At 41.2% G+C, this 16,410-nt stretch overlaps 1 protein-coding gene across 1 annotated transcript in view; it reads left to right on the forward strand.

The window, feature by feature from the left end:
• Nucleotides 1–625: 625 nt before the first annotated feature.
• The window catches only part of LOC116849301, a 94,442-nt gene continuing 78,657 nt past the window's right edge, over nucleotides 626–16,410 (forward strand). Inside the window, exon 1 of the mRNA XM_032826293.1 lies at nucleotides 626–1,160. Within this exon, the coding sequence (XP_032682184.1) occupies nucleotides 898–1,160 (263 nt within the window). The 5' untranslated portion in view covers nucleotides 626–897. The remainder of the gene's footprint in view (nucleotides 1,161–16,410) is intronic.

Consider the following 16,410-nt stretch of genomic DNA (forward strand, 5'->3'; position numbering starts at 1 on the left):
AACTTTGACTAGAGAAACTGTAGGGATCTTTTGGACGTTTTAAAGTCACCTGGCTACACAATAACATCACTAATCCCTGCACACAAAAAAATATCATTCTATTGTTAAGACGATCACTAAGTTCATTTTCCTTCTTTTAAGTTACTTTCAATAAAGAATACTTTCTTGATAATAGTCTTAAAATATACTCATCAGAGACAGACAAATTTAAGAAATTAAAACTCAAGAGATTAAATTTAAGCTCATTATATTACATACTCAAAAAAGGAGAATTTATTCTTTTTACAAAAATATTATGAAACCTTATGCAGAATGTATTTTTTCCGTGTGTGCACTGAGAAAAAAATTTACTAAATTTCAAAAAATTTTGTTTGAATAGTACTATGAAGATATTTGTTTAAATTAAGTAATTATTTTCTAAAATTAAATAAAGAAGTTTTAAATATAAATTTGTTTATTTAATTTTAAAAAATAATTACTTAATTTAAACAAATATTTTCACAATACTATTTAAACAAACGTTTTTTGAAATTTAGTAAATTTTTTTCTCAGTATGGTATAAAAGATTTCATTTTAATCTCGTGTACAAAATATTCCATTTCAATTTTGTGTATAAAAATTTCCATCAAAATTATCTTTTAAACTTTAAAGTTTTATACAAAAAAAATGCTTCCAAACTGATGACTATGGATTGAACGATCCATTGAATCTGAAAAAACGCGTCTGAAAATTGCGAGCGGACTGTATAATACGCTGGTTTGCTATTTCGATGCTCCCGGTGCAAAAACTTCTGAGCGGACTGTATCGTACTGTCTGTTTACATTTTGCCCCGACGGCCGTTACGTTTCTTACACAGATTCCGGGACTTTTTGTCGCGCGTTACGTCGTTACGTGTTTATGTTGCGGTCGCGCGCCCGTGCCCTCACTCACACTGTCTCCATGCGTCGGGCGAGACGGACGTGTATAGTGCGGTGCTCGTCGGTTCGCGAATCTGAAAATCGCTGTGAAATCGTTCTCTCTCTCGTGTTGCAGTGGGTGCGACAAAGACGCGTCGTCGGTGCGCCGGTCAGTCGAAGCGTGTGTGTGTGTGTCGATGATGAAGACTGGAAGGATGCGACTTGGTACGCGAACAGCAGGCTGCAGCATCTCAACGTGAACAGGTATTGTGACATATATTCTCATTTAAATTGGAGCATTTTAATTATCAGAAGCTTGCCAAAGTCTGTCGTCGAGAACTTTATTTGCTCAGAAAGTGAGTCTACTTTATACACGGGGAGAATTTTAGTGTAAAAATTTCTGTAGGATTTTGTAATCGAAAGAAGTAGATCGTAACAATTTACTATCGTTTCGTTCCCGTATATTCATATTTTGGAAACTGAAATGTGCTATTAAAAAATTTGTCATGTTTCTAAGGAAATTTATTATGTTCTTAGCAAAATAGATCTTACTAATAGTTTATTTCTGTACTACTAAAAACAAATAGTAAAATTAAAAAGAATTTATGTGAAAAACTAATATTCTCTGCATGTAGATGTGAAATGAGACTAAAAGGTAGATAACGATAGCAAGAATACAGAGTATTCTGTCTTACTACAGAGTATTCTGTCTCACTATTATTAATAAAAGAATAATTAAATTAAGTGATTAATAATAAAATTATTAAATTAAATTATTATATATTAAGTTAATTATTAAATTATTAATAAGAAAGAATAAAAAATGGATGAACTTTTGCAAGCTTCTGATATGGCATTTGAGTGGCGAACAAATTTCATTTGTATGTCGCAGAAATATGCTTTATTGCATACTCAGAAAGACATTGTTTCTGAAATGTTTCTCTTAATTTCCTGATTTGCGTTTTATCACATACTATTTATACACTGAGAAAAAAATTTACTAAATTTCAAAAAATGTTTGTTTGGATAGTACTGTGAAGATATTTGTTTAAATTATGTAATTATTTTCTAAAATGAAAGAAACAAATTTACATTTAAAACTTCTTTATTTAATTTTAGAAAATAATTACTTAATTTAAACAAATATTTTCAAAGTTCTATTTAAACAAACGTTTTTGAAATTTAGTAAATTTTTTTCTCAGTGTACATATTTACACTGTTTATACATGTTTTAATGAAACAGATGAAAAAGATAAATATATGACTAAAAATTCTTATTCTCTTGAATGACTATTCACTGAATCAGTGAATAGTAGTCATCGATATTAGTTATAAATATAGTACTGAACAGTTTCAGTGCTATATTTATAACTGTAGATCAGTGTATATTTACTGCTTTCAGTGATGTTTCACTTTTAAGAAGTAGTGTATCTTCGAATAATTATTCTCAAATAATTAAACAAGTTCGCTATCGATGGAGAGACGACAGATTCGCGCGTTAGCTCGCGTATTTAGTAGACCTGGCTTTATTCAATTAGTATACTTTCTTTTCGAAAGTTTCGATTCTCCGACTCTCGTTGTTTCCACTTGTTATCCGCCTCGTGCGAATCTCGACGTGGCCGCTTAACGCGTATTATCACACGTACACACACCGTCGCGCAGCCAGCCGCAATTGGTTCGTCACGTTGAATAAAGCACTTTAATGCATCGCGATTGTATACTCAGCTGGTGAGATCCTCTTGTAAGTTGTTAATTTTATGCATAAGAGACGCGCGTACATCAAGATGATTTCTGCATTACATGCATCGAGCGCGACTAACGTAGATTCGCAGCCAACGGTTCACTAACCGCGACGAATTGCAATTCGCGTGTCTCCAATTTCTCGTGATGTTCAATCTTAAAGGTAAATACACAATCTAGTCAAAATGAGTGTTGTCGTCCTCTCATTTTTCATTGATATTTTGCCAAAAAAGTAATAAAGAGAAAAGTATTTTTTGTTGTTTTATCATAATGTATGTAAAATTCTGAAAAAAACGTGTTAAATTCATCTTAAATCGAGAAACAAAATAAATTGTTCATTTTCTCTAAGGGCCTATATTAATGACTATTATTTGAAACTCGTCTCAAGTGAGATACTCAGATTTGAATTCAGAATCAGATCAGAGTTTTATTAGAATTTGAATCAGGATTATAAATGCATGTAAATGTCACGTATATTGTAATCCAACTGAAAGATTTCGATCCAACTCGGAATAAAAAGACTTGTCTCGCATGAGACAAATGGGCCTTCGAGACAATTAAAATTATCTTTGACTAAAATAATCGACAAATCAATAATCAAAATTAATCAATCGTTATATATGTAATCAGGAATAATTTAATCGATTGGTAAAATTTATTATTAAACAATGTATAATCAATCATAACAGTTTGATTAGTAATTAATGTTATCAATCAATTAAATTATTTGTCATTTTATACATAACGATTGATCAATTTTAATAGTTCATTCTCCGATTATTTTAGTTAAACAAAATTTTTATCGATTAATGCCCAAGTCAAAGTTCCTATTAACAGTCGTTACTTGAAACTTATCTCAACTGAGATGCTCAAATTTCAGTTTAGATTTAAACCTTCTCTTTAAGAGAATCTCTTAGAATCTCTTAGGTGAAATAGAATCAAAAGAGATTGATGTAGACTCGAGAATATTAAGATAAGTGTTGAATAGAATAGCAAAACTGAAAATAGGATTGAAATTTCGTCTCTCAGGAAGGGCGAGGGAAAATAGCGTGTGTTTATTGCTCTCGCGGCATCATCGTACTTACTGCTGCGTGCGTAGTCGCTTTTCCAACTCGGCGCAAATCGCACGAATATGAACCAGCGGAAGGTTTAGATATGCGGAACTTCGTAATCAGGGTGTATGCGAGGGGTTGCCATAACAAAATATACTTTCGGTATACCCACTAACCCTGTTATAGTCGGGCACACGTATGCACATAAGCATATTGAAACTTTCATAATGCACGTCGCCGTTCGTGCTTTCGGCCGAACGCATTCCATTCGTTCATTCAGCTACATCACAACGGCGCGTTGACTCTGCTGCCGAAAGCAGCGACTCCTTCATCGGTTACCCATATCTCGCGCAAAAATCGCCCCCCACCTGCGATTGGCAAACATCGGCCTCGCGTAACACAAAGCGGCCTCGCGCTTGATTACGCTGTTACACACTGAGAAAAAAAGTTTTGCTAATTTAACGGAACACCAGTACCCGCGACAAATTTGGTTTGTTGGTACGCGACAGCAAATGACCCCATTAACGGAAACAAATGATTTGTTACTTTCAATTTGCTGCTCTAAGCGATACTTATTATTCACTCCTGTAATGGAGAGAATAATGCTATTATTCACTTGTGTAATGGAGTCATTACTAACAAAATATAACCTAAATAAACGAGAACAAATGTGATTTATATCTCAGACAATGTACGCTTGTTAACCCTTTCGTTACCAATTTTGTTTTACTTACAAGATAAAAAAATATTTTTTCTTTCACTTCATTAATACAGGAATATGATGTAATTTTAGTAAGGAAGTTAAAGGATTAAAATTAAAGATAGGAAATTAAAATATTTGGCTCTAAGAGGGTAGAGCCGGGACATTGATGTTTTACTGAGATTTTTGGGAGAGCATATTTGTCCCAACACGATAATAAGTGGTGATGTGTTCTGAATGTCAAAGAAGCTGTTTATTCAATTATTATTAACGGTGGAGAAAACATATGCCCTGGAATATATATATTCCGTTGGTTAAGAGAAAGGGTTAAGAAGACGTCATACTTAAAAACTTGACCAACAAATACTTTTTTCTGTAAAGTTTACGTCGTATTGGTTGCAAAGAAGTGCTCTCACACTAAAAGTACGTGTAATAATAAATTGGAGCATTGCTCAATATGTGAAGAAGACGATAAAAAATTTAAAAATTCGCATCTCAACTTATCAGTGGGCGTAAATATTTACTTGATGCAAGAGTTCCGCAACTTGCTGCACGTGTGTTTGCTGCGCTATAAAATGCTACGAAAATTTCAAGGCACATTTCTGTGTCTTTCTAACCGAATGTAGAAGTTGAAAAGTACACGAGAAGTTTGCAGAGAGATTTCTGTATATGCGTGGTTATGTTTTGCTGCTGGGGCATAGTAGCAAGCAAAGCAGCACACATTTACATGATCGTGTCAGTGACGGTCGCCTCTGCGTATCGGCATTTTTCAAGTTCGTCATCCACCCCGGCATCCCTTTAAGGGGATGCTGGAGTCGATGATAACGAGTCGAAGTCGAACACTGCCGATAACCGCGGAATTCCGTTCTGATAACCGAGGAATTTTTCTTGTGATGTTTTCATTGGCTCGCGTAGTATCGGTTGCGCCATTTCGCGATGATTTTCCGTCGGGCCGGAGCGAGTATTTCGCGCTTTCCACCCGAAACATAAACCCGCGGCACCACTTCCTTTCCTCGCTCGGCCCCGCGCATACTTCACCCTTCAACAATGCTAACGTCGGCCATTACCCCGTCCACCCGTGCGTTATACGTACGATTTTATTATCCGCCGCTGCCAAATTCCCTCTTCGCGGAAGCTTGCGAATAGTCGATCGCACGGCCAAATTCTCGCGTGCGGCGGCCGGAATTGCGACGGAGAAGGATGTGATCACCGTCGTCATTATCGTCGTCGTCAGGAGGCTGGCGGCGCGGCTCTTTTTCGAGAACGCGAATGGAATTCTGTCGCGTAATTTCGAGCTATTTATAAATCACCGCGAGAGAACGGCACGGGAGGGGGAGAGAGGCGGGACGAGAACGGCGCGGCTCTCGTCAGGCCTTACGTTTCCGAAGAAAAGAAAACAGAAAAATAAATTAAATCCCGCGTAATTTTCGCGCGGAGATTAGCGCGAAGCGTATCCGGCGATTCGGCCGCCCCCGGTAAAGCTCGTAACCGGACTGCGTAAGTTACGAGCAACGCCGTACGCTGTAGCCCGCAATTAGCGTGATCTATCGCGTAAATGTAATAACGCGTGTACGCTACTGCCGCCTCCGCCGCCGCGTTTTAAGTGTTTCGTTTCAGCGCCCGTAAAAATATGACGACGGCGGTGTATCGAGTTACCCGCGCGGAATCCCCTCATTTGCTATCCCTCGCCTATCTCGTTTTCTCCTCGACCACCCACTCATCCCCCTTCCCTTTTCCTCCCATCTCTCCCCCCCTTCTCTCTCTCTCTTTTTTTCTTTAATTCTCTATCTGTCTCGTTCGAGAGAGAGAAAAATACGTGCAGGGCGGATCCGCGCGATGCGATTTAAACGTTGGCGCGGGCGATTTGCATACGTGCCGATGTTCCTACGGAAGTACGTACACACACAGAGGTGAATTCCGAAGGGGGACGATAGCGATATCGGGTACACGGCTGCGTACATAATCAGTTTTTTGCGCCGGCTACCTGTGTTCGATACGCAACGTCGGTCGTGCTTTGCACGGCGCTTTTAATGCCATTTCTCTGTAGCACGTCCCATTATAATGGGAATGAAGTAACGTCAATCGAATACTCCTGTCCCTCTATTGTAGCCTCTTTGGCGAGCGAATTTTTCTTTTTTTCTCCTTTTTTTCCAAATGACAGTGATTTAATTTGAACAACGGCGGGAATGTTCACTTTAAACGCGCGTGCGTGCGTGAATGCAACATGGTCGAGGGTGCTGCGGGATGTGAATGTAATTGTTTCCAGCGAGGTAAAGTTGGCCTAATAATTGAAGGCCGATAGAAGGGATGTGGAGACATCTCGCGGAGATTCTAGTACTACTAATCAGGATACATATTTTATACGTGGCCTTCTTTACCCTGCGCTATTGGGCAACTGGCAACAAGACAAGATGGCTATGTTATTGCATGTTTGTATTTTGTTTAATACAATTTTTAATATAAAGCAAAATATATACGTTTATCAAGTTCGTAGCGGACATTAAAATATAGAAGAAGATTGCCTCTATCATATAATCAGTCATAACAATCAGTTGCCTACCCGAGTCAAAATTTTGGTCCTATAATCAAAATTAAACCTTGAATTCTACAAAGTAGGAGTTAAGTTAGCAAAGTAAGTTTAATTCTATCTAATGATATAATTTACTCTGATGATGTCCGAAATTTCCCTATTCATTTTCTTTAGCGACGAAATAAATGTTGAATGGAATAGTGAGGCTGAAAGTGGGATCAAAATTTCGATTCGGGTGAGAAGTCGTAATTTCGAAATTCTAAAATATAGGCCATCTAGTCCCATTCACCCCTATACGTTTATGATTTCGAGCGAGATGCCGCGATCACGCGCGCGCAACGAGTGCCACGTGCTGGCGCGCGCACGCGAGCTGTCGTGAGTTTCTGTACGATTAGCGTAAATTACGATAAGTAACATGTATCGAATTAACTTCGTCTCTCCGTCCGATCGGCATTGTCGTCGCGTCAGCGACACGCGCGCGCGCGCTTTCAAGCTTTTAACAAACTCGACGACAAAGGCTGCCGTAATTGGGGAGTAACAAAGCTCCATCCATAATGAAGTTCTCTTTATCCCCCCGCCGAATAAATTTCAATCCAGATTTCATAGATGTGACACGAGACGCTGTTCCCCCGCGCGCGAATCCGCCCAGTAGTCGCGCCGTGATAATCCGCTCGCGTACTTGAAACAATCGCGGAGAGAATGCGACGCGGAATTTATTTCGCGCGCGTTACCGGCTGCCGCGTCTCGCGCGTGTTCCTTGAGTCAATACACGCGCACACACGCATGCGACACACACGTTTCGCGCATGGGAGCCGAGGTGGAAGCCGCGCGCGGCCAAACACTTCTGTAGATGCACTTAACACAGCGATAATATTATGTCTCGTTGGAACAGTTGGCGGTTGAAGAGGCTGGAATGGTTGGCGCGGCCAACCATTTGCGGTAAATCGGCCGCGACGAAGGGGCCACAGCGGACTTCGCCCGTGGCGAACTTGCGGCGTCGTAGAGCGGGGGGAGGGGTGCTGTTACTTGGCACTACGTGCACGTGGATTGTTCATCGTAATCGCGATTTTCGGGAGCTCGCGAGAACTTGGGAAAAAAATAAGCGAACTGCAAAGCAAATTTCAACTGCGCAAATTTGAAGAACGAGGTAAACTACGATAACGGAAAATTGAGAAATATCTTTTTCCCTCGAAAGTTCAGAATTATTTTGCGCACGCGGAGCTACAGGGTAAAACACCCAAATATTGATGTTTTCTTTAATCGAGAAAAAGTTGGATTTTTTGTGACCAACATTGCAATTAAGAGGACAAGTTACTTTTTCGAGTCAGAAAGTGCAATTCGGGAATTTATTTCAAGAAAGTGTTGGATGAGTATACTTGATGAGTATATGTAATTAAATAATATATTTACATTTAAATGAAGAATTTATTTTTATTTTTTGCACGAAGATGACGTAATATTCATTTCTGCTTCGTGTCTGCAACTCCTGCACGTCTCTTTGGTTCGCATAATTTGTGTTTGCGCAATAGTCTAGTAAAGAAAATGTAAAATGTGTTTTATAAAATAGTGTCGTAGGTATAGTCTCTTAGGCCAGAATGTTTACCTCCGTTTCAGTTATTTTTTTATAAGATAAAATAGAAGTGAATTTTAATAAGAAATTTCTATATTTTTCTTTTAAGATGAGCCAAAATATTTTCAGTTGCTTTAAAATAAAAACTTTGGCTCGGGAGATTATAACTATAACACTATAAGAAACTTTCCTCGTGTTTTTGAGTGGACTGTTGTGCAGAGGTAAATTATGCAAGCTAAAAACGATTTTCGCGCAGGAGCTGCAACCTGGAAGTTTCAATGGATGTTGTGGTATCATTTTTTCACGAAAAATAATTGAAAATTATTTTGTTGGAATATAAATATTAATTACATACATAAACTTTAAATATATTCATTCAGTAGTTTTCTTTAAATAAATTCCCAAATTCTTTTTTGTCTGAAAAAGTATAATTTGTTCCCTTAAATTTCTCTCTTGTTCACACTATATTTTCAAGAGAGATAATTTCTAGATTTTCATAACTAAAACTGAACAAATATCGCTGAGAAAAACACATTTTATCGAAGTGTCAATAAGTGAGAGGGATGTCAGTAATTGAGTGTTTTATCTTACACAAGAGATATTAAGATATTAAAAGATATTAAGATAAATTCAACGACGGGTGGGAAAAGCGTGTGTTGTATCCTGCGTGGAACTGCTTATTTCATTTCATCGCGTCTCGTATTACGTACGCGAAAACGCGCGTCCCGTTTGTCTCCTCGTCACATTCGCCGGCAATTTTTAAGTCCGCGGTTAGTCCCGCGAACGTGCCGTCGCGGCGTCTTGGCGTAACCGGCCGTAACCGGGAACTTCATTTCTTTAATGAGCATGTAAATTCCACGCGGCGACTCCGAACACGATTTCGCCACGGCGCGCCGTGCGAGCTTGCTTGCGCGTACGCACACGTATACACCGTAAATTCAGCATTCATACTCGCGGCGATATCAACGCGGAACGCGTCGAGAATTTCGTTATGGCAATCATGCACGAGAGGTGCCGGTTCCGCGCCGTCGTCGTCGTCGTCGTTGCCGAGTCGAGACGGTGGAGGACACACCGGCTGACGGAGGAGACGACGACGGAGAAAAGCGCGAAGGAGATTTACCTTCTTTTTTTATATTTCGCCTGAGACGCGCATTTCCGACGGACGACGGAGGAAAGCGAGATTAATGAATATTCAGAAGCAACGGAGCGGAGGTAGACTGTACTGGTTGGCGCGACGAGAGAAAGAGAAAGAGAGAGACATGAGGAAAAGAAGCAGGATGGTCAGCGCGAGAAAGAGAGAAAGAAAGTGAGATACGAAAAGTGTAAGAGCAGTGGCAGCGGGACGTGTGAAAGAGAGATAGAACGGGCGCGAGAAAATGCCCTGACGTTAACGCGATTAATTTGCTGGGAACTTTACATTTTAATATTCATCCAAAGGGGACGCTGTCCCCCTGTGACCTCCTTCCATCCCGCTCTCTTCGCCCTTCTTGACGTTTTCTTCTTCTCTCTCTTTTCCGCTTTCTGCTTCTTTTTTTTTCTTCTTCTCGTGTTGTCCTTGTTTTTTTTCCGCTCACCTCACTTCCTCGCGCGACGACTACCCTTCGTCTAATCCCACGTTCCTTCTTCTTCTCCTTCCCCTCCTCTTCCTCCTCCTGCTGCTGCTGCTCCCGCTCCTCCTCTTGCGTTTCTCCTCTGCGCGTTTTCTCGGTCCTCGCGCTTATTTACCCCTGGCGGGACCCCGAGGATGCGCCTCGAAAGTTGAGTGTAATAACAGTCCCCCGCGTCGGGAGAAGCCAATGAGATAGAAGGGAGAACGCGCCGCGCTTAAAAATTCATTGCTTTAAGGACCGGCGATTTATGCAATTAGCGCAATTTAAGAACGGCTGATCGAATTAGAGCTGTCTATAATGAGCTTTCGCGATACTCGAGTAATTCCTTTTGCGTCCGTTGAAAAGCCGAATGTTAATGCGCACGCGAATTCGTCGAAATAACGAAAATCTCTCCTCTCTCCCTCCTGTTTCCCTTTCCCTCTCTTTCTCCTTGCAAAGACTGACTTTAAGAACGGACTTAACAACCACTTCCTTATATTCTTCTTGATTACAAAACAAACGTTCTTAATTAAACGCATTTCTCGTTTTCTCCCTTCGCTTCACTACGTTCGTCTCTCGTCCCGGGGTTTTTGATTTGTGTTCACGGTATTTTTATTGTGTATGTATGTACGGATTCGCGGAAGCCAGAGCCAGCCGTTCGTCATCGGACGGGACGACTCGTTATCGATCGGAGAACAACACGCGCGTTACGTTGCGTGTCCTATATTTATTTAATTAGTCGACCGATGGGGAAGAAAACGAGAGTTGACGCCGCGGGACATTACAGATAGATTGCTTGGTTACCACCCGTGGAGTCTCTAATTAAACTCGGCGCGAACTACAATGTAATAAAAACACAGGTGTGCGACATACCGGTAGAGAACAAGCGGCGGCCGTATCGATTATTGTCCGACGTTGACGCGGAAAATCTGCTCGTCCTTTTTCCCTTTTAATCCCCCTCATGGCCCTTCCACCATCCTTTCCTCCTCGCCCCCCCCCCCAGCCTATCCCATCGCCAGTCTGTTATTTTCGTTGAACGCGCGCTGAAACTGTGTTCCAGTTTAATTTAGTCAACATGAAAATAATCTCGGCCGCGTTGGACGAATAAGCGCATTCTCGCGCACATTTTGGGTATAACATTCGCGTGGAAATCTCTCGACGCAGAAATAAATTGCTCCTGCTAATAATATTATCGCCATCATCACCGCCGCCACCGCCGCCGCACACAGATCGAACGTTGACGTCGCGTGAAACATTTATCTTCCGGTTCAATTCTGGTCGGAAATAAAAACCCCGAAAAATAGACGCAGTACCGATCTCTTTCCCTTCTAAAAGTACGACGACAGAGAAAAGAGAGAGAGAGAAAGAGAGAGAGAGATCTTATCTGGTATTCTCGCATGTTCGATTAGAATTTTATCCCATGGTTCTCATCAGATTAATTCAATCAGTTACCTGGTTTGTGCAAGGCGACGTTATTAGCTGTTAATTATTAATAAGATCCCAAGCCAGTATTTAATAGTCATTATTTATCTCGTTTTAAGCGAGAGCCTGTATTAACAATTATTACTTGACACCTCAAGTGAAATACTCAGATTTGAGTTCAGAGAGAGTTAGAGGTAAGAGTTTTTCCGTTGAATCGCAATTACAGATAATAGATAAGATAAATGTCATATATATTATAATTCAATAGGGACACTTAGGTCTGACTCTGAATAGAAATCTAAGTACCTCACATAAAACAAGTTTCAGGTGACAACTATTAGTACCGGCTCAAGATCGGAATTCAAAGTTTGATGTGAGTTTTTCAATTGAACAGCGACACAGATAGAAGTGTCACATATATCACCATTCAACCGAAAAACTTGGATCTAAGTCTGAATAAAAATCTGAATATTTCTCAGGAGGCAAGTTTTAGGTGATAACTATTGACACGGATTCTAACTATTAATAATCTTTATTATTGATAAGCTCCTGATTGTTATGTTACATGTCTTATCGAGATTCGTTAAAATCACCTTATATACCGGGCGCGTGGCACCGTCTGCCGTTATATACTTATACATTGAATCAAACTGAACAAAAAAGTCCTTTACTATTTAGTAAATTACCATATAGATTTTTAGATATTAATTAAAGAAAATTTATGCATTATGGTATACAATCATATATGTAACAATTTTCTTTAATATTTAAAAATCTATGTGGTCATTTGCAAAATGATGGAGGACTTTTTTGTTCAGTTTGACTTAATATATAAGTATAATATATAAGTATACAACGGCAGACGGCCCCATTGCAGCTCATCTATCATATCGCGCGTGATCATTCACCTATCTTTTTTAATTAATATCTCGACTATTATTGCGGATATCTCAAAACGGTACAGGACTTTCTTGCTCACCTCAATCCGTTCTACGTTCTCACCAAGGAGGTCATCATGGAAGTTCGGGACACTTTGTATACTGTAAAAAATCTTGCGTACACAATACGTAAACAAATGTTCCAAAAAGTCCACTCTAAATTTTGTGTCGAAAATAACTCATTCATATGTTCATTCGTGTATTATTTACATTATGTATAGACTAGTATATAATATAAATAACACATAAATGAACATATGAGTGACTTATTTTCGACACAAAATTTAGAGTGGACTTTTTGGAACATTTGTTTACGTACTATGTACGCAGGTTTTTTACAGTGTAACCCAGATAACTAATGGGAATCAACCTAATCAGAGCCATGGGATCAATTTTTAGTCGGCTGAGGACCATAGATCTGTTCTTTTTGGCTGAACCGCCTGAACTGGTGCAATAAGTTAGAGTGAAACCAAATATATTTGTCTCGTTCTAACTTATTGCGCCAGTGTGCATCAGTTCAAGAAGTTCAACTAAAAAGAACAGAACCTTGTCTCTCCATTGTTTCGCAAAATCGAGCCTCTTTCTGCCTTGACTTTGCCGCGCGACAAGCCCACCATAACCGATCAGAGGGATTTGCTCAGCTCGAGACTGAGCGTAGCTGATAATTTCCGCAAAGAGCTTCACGAGAGAAGCACGTGCGCGCGGCTGGAGGTCCGCGCGGAATGAGGGTCGAGACGTGGGGGCACAGGGCGAGAAGAGGGCGAGTTTCGCCACGGGCAATAAGAGCGGTGGAGAATGCAGGCGGCAGAGTAAGCGGGCTGGCTACCCGAAAGGCCAAAGAGAGAAGTCGACTAGGTCGACTATAGGTTGAGACCTTTGCATCCAACGTGCAGCGCACTCGGGGGTTATGCACGGAAGCCTCGTAATAATATAGATGACTCCGATGCGATTAGGAACGCAAGCTTCGAGGAAATGGTCCTTCAGAGATGCTTATACTAGGCGTTTCTCCCCCCCTCTCTCTCTCTCTCTCTCTCTCTCCCTCCCTCTCTCTTTCTCTCTCCCTCTCTCTCTTTCTCGTTGCTTGAAATATTCGAGCTTGTCTGGCAGCAGCAAGCGATCTCCCCTTTCGATCCTCCATTGATTTTATTCCCTTCTCGCTCCTTGATAGACATATGGTCTCTCTCTCTCTCTCTCTCTCTGTCGGTCTCGCCCGCTCACTCTCGTCTCGCTCGTCTCTCGCCTTCTCCATTTCTCTCTCCGCTTCGTAGTATCGGAGCTGATCCCCCGAGGCCTACCCTCAAGCATCCGCTGCTTAGCGCACGCCCCGCATACATTTTTAATCGACTCGACACGCTTTTCGTTCCGGTGAACGAGCAGACTCAACAGTGATTCGGAATCGGCCGAGTTGTAGCGTTCGTTGTTCCGTGTCGGGAGATGATCGTCTTGTCTTACCGTTCCCCGTGGTATTGGTGTTTCCTCACCGGGCTCTCGTTAGTGGTCTGGAACAGACGCGCTTTTCAAGAAGTTTTGGACGAATTGAAAAAAGGAGAGAAGAAAGAGGCGGAAAAAGCGAATGCGCGCGAGGAAAACATCGCGTGGAGAAAAAAGCGGAAACGCGGCAGGTTAATTGAAAAATTTTGTCGTTCTTTTTTTGCGCGCCGCGGAACTCAGAGTTTGTCCGCGCGCGGTGAGTTTTATTTCCTATTCCGTCAAATTGTTCATTCATCTCGCACGCGATCGCCGATTTATCGCGGCCAAGCGTGCCGCACCTGCTGCGTTCAGGTTGAAGCGCGCGCGACGGGAGTTTCGCGAATTACACGAGCGCACGTATTTCTTCATGGCGGTCGTCATGGGGGAGGAAACGCAATTACGCGTTGCGCTTAACTCTCGCAAATTTCTTTGCGCGTAAAATTGGAATTTGCGGACGGGGGCTGGAAAAAACCGATTAACTGTCCGAGCCGACTCTTCGGGCGAAATTAGTCCATAGTTACGGAGTCGAGAGACGGCGATAATGGCACTTGTTGGTGAACGGAGCTTGGCCGCTCCGCCGGCTTTGTCCTCTGCAATCAAGTTAGCGCTATTAACAAAACTAGGTTCCTCGCTTTAACTCGTCCTAAAAATTCGCCGCTTCGCGTCGCGTCGCGCTGCGCTGCATTGCGTCGCGTCGCCTCGCCTCGTGTCGGAAAATTGAAGTCTGCAAATTGGCAGTTGCTGTCGCATGTTTTCCGCCGCAATGCACTTAGACGACGAGCCGTCTCCCGCGATAATTTCCGCGCGTTTCTCCCGCACAATAATCGTATTATTTATGAATAATAAAACAAACGAATAAATGTAAATAAATAAAGCTACAATATCGCGCGTATGCGCGTCTATTTTAATTAAGGTAATAAATTCCGATTAAATTCTAACAGACACATCGAATTACCGACGAAATATAAGCGCGTATAATTTCAAATATGTTATTACAGAGCATATAAAGTGTATCCTGGCATAATTTGATTAAAAAGTGCATTACTAACTTTGTATTATTAAATCTGACGATGTTGTTACAAAACCACATAAATATCTTGCAATTACGTCTACGAACGCGATCGAGCATCGCGAATAAATTTCCTATTCTTCACACAGAAATATACACACTGCTTTCAAGTAAATGTTGCATGTTTCGAATATATCATAAGTTTATATATTTGCAAACCTATCATAATCAACTTCTCCATCAAATTTACTCAGAATATATTCTAAATCTTAGCAAGTTTAGCATCACAATCAGGAATACTAAATTAGGACCAAAATTTGGCTTACTTGCTTACATAAAGTCGAAAACCGACTTTTTCTTCAATAAAATCTGATAATATAATATTTTTAAGGAGAAAATAAATTCTTTTGAATATATACATTAATGAGCTTTTCTGCAATTTATGATGAGTATATTCGAGGACTATCGTCAAGAAAATATTCTTTGTTAAAGATAACCATTACTCAAAGGGAGGAAAGTAAGCTGAGTAATCGCTTTTCTTAGCAGTAGGATGATATTTTTCTGTGTATGTGTGTGCGTATGTAACTCCGCGTCCGAGTCCAAAATCACCCCGAAAATTCTCCAAAGGGACACGACCACGAAGGTGGTCTCACGGTTTTCGCGCAACCCTTAACGGATATAACCGGCAGACGCAGAGTCTTCTTTCGCCCTCGTGCCCTCGCACTTTCTCCCCCTCATACGTTTAGGGCAAAAAACGTACGATATTTTAAGTTACCTGAGATTTTTTCAGAAGACACACACAATTTATCGCTGGTCCCTCGAGTCTCTCCTCTTTTTCTCCTTTTCTGTCTCTCTCTCTCTCTCTCTCTCTTTTCCTTCCTCATCGTGGATAACCCATCCCTGCCCATCGCCATCCGCCCGGCGGATAACCCAGCGCTCTGTCCGCCGCCACGTTCGCTCTATGGCGGCACTCTCTTTCATACATAGCTGACATTTACCACCTCCCATATCCACCCTCTCTCATATTACGCGTTGAAATAGCCCTCGTCCCCCGACGAAGGCGCAGCAGGACGTAATAGCATTCTCGGGGAATTACTTATACCCTCCTGTGACCACCACTCATCGTGGCCAAGTTTCTCTCTTTCTACGGGCGCTTTCCTCCTGATAAAGTCTCGCCTTGTTAAGAGCCGCGTTTGTCGCCCTTCCTCTACGCGTCGCGACGATACGGTGAAAATAATCAGCAATAAAGCTCGCGTTTAAGTCGCCAAGCAATTCTCGCCCTTTCTCCGTTGAATATTCGCGCCATCACCACGATGGATATTGATATCTCTGCGACGGAACTTTGCTCATTGGCCCCTTCGCGTTCGAAGCGTTCTCAGAGATCAGTCTTCTCTAGATGTATATTAATTTTAGCCGAATTACTACAAGATATTACAACGTCTCCGTTATGAATCTCCGACTGAGCTGACAGTTTAACACGTTCGCCACCAACAT

This window comes from Odontomachus brunneus, unplaced genomic scaffold (assembly GCF_010583005.1).
Source record: "Odontomachus brunneus isolate Ranch 3 - 2012 unplaced genomic scaffold, Obru_v1 Obru_scaffold_110, whole genome shotgun sequence".
In the NCBI taxonomy this organism is placed as follows: Eukaryota; Metazoa; Arthropoda; class Insecta; order Hymenoptera; family Formicidae; genus Odontomachus; species Odontomachus brunneus.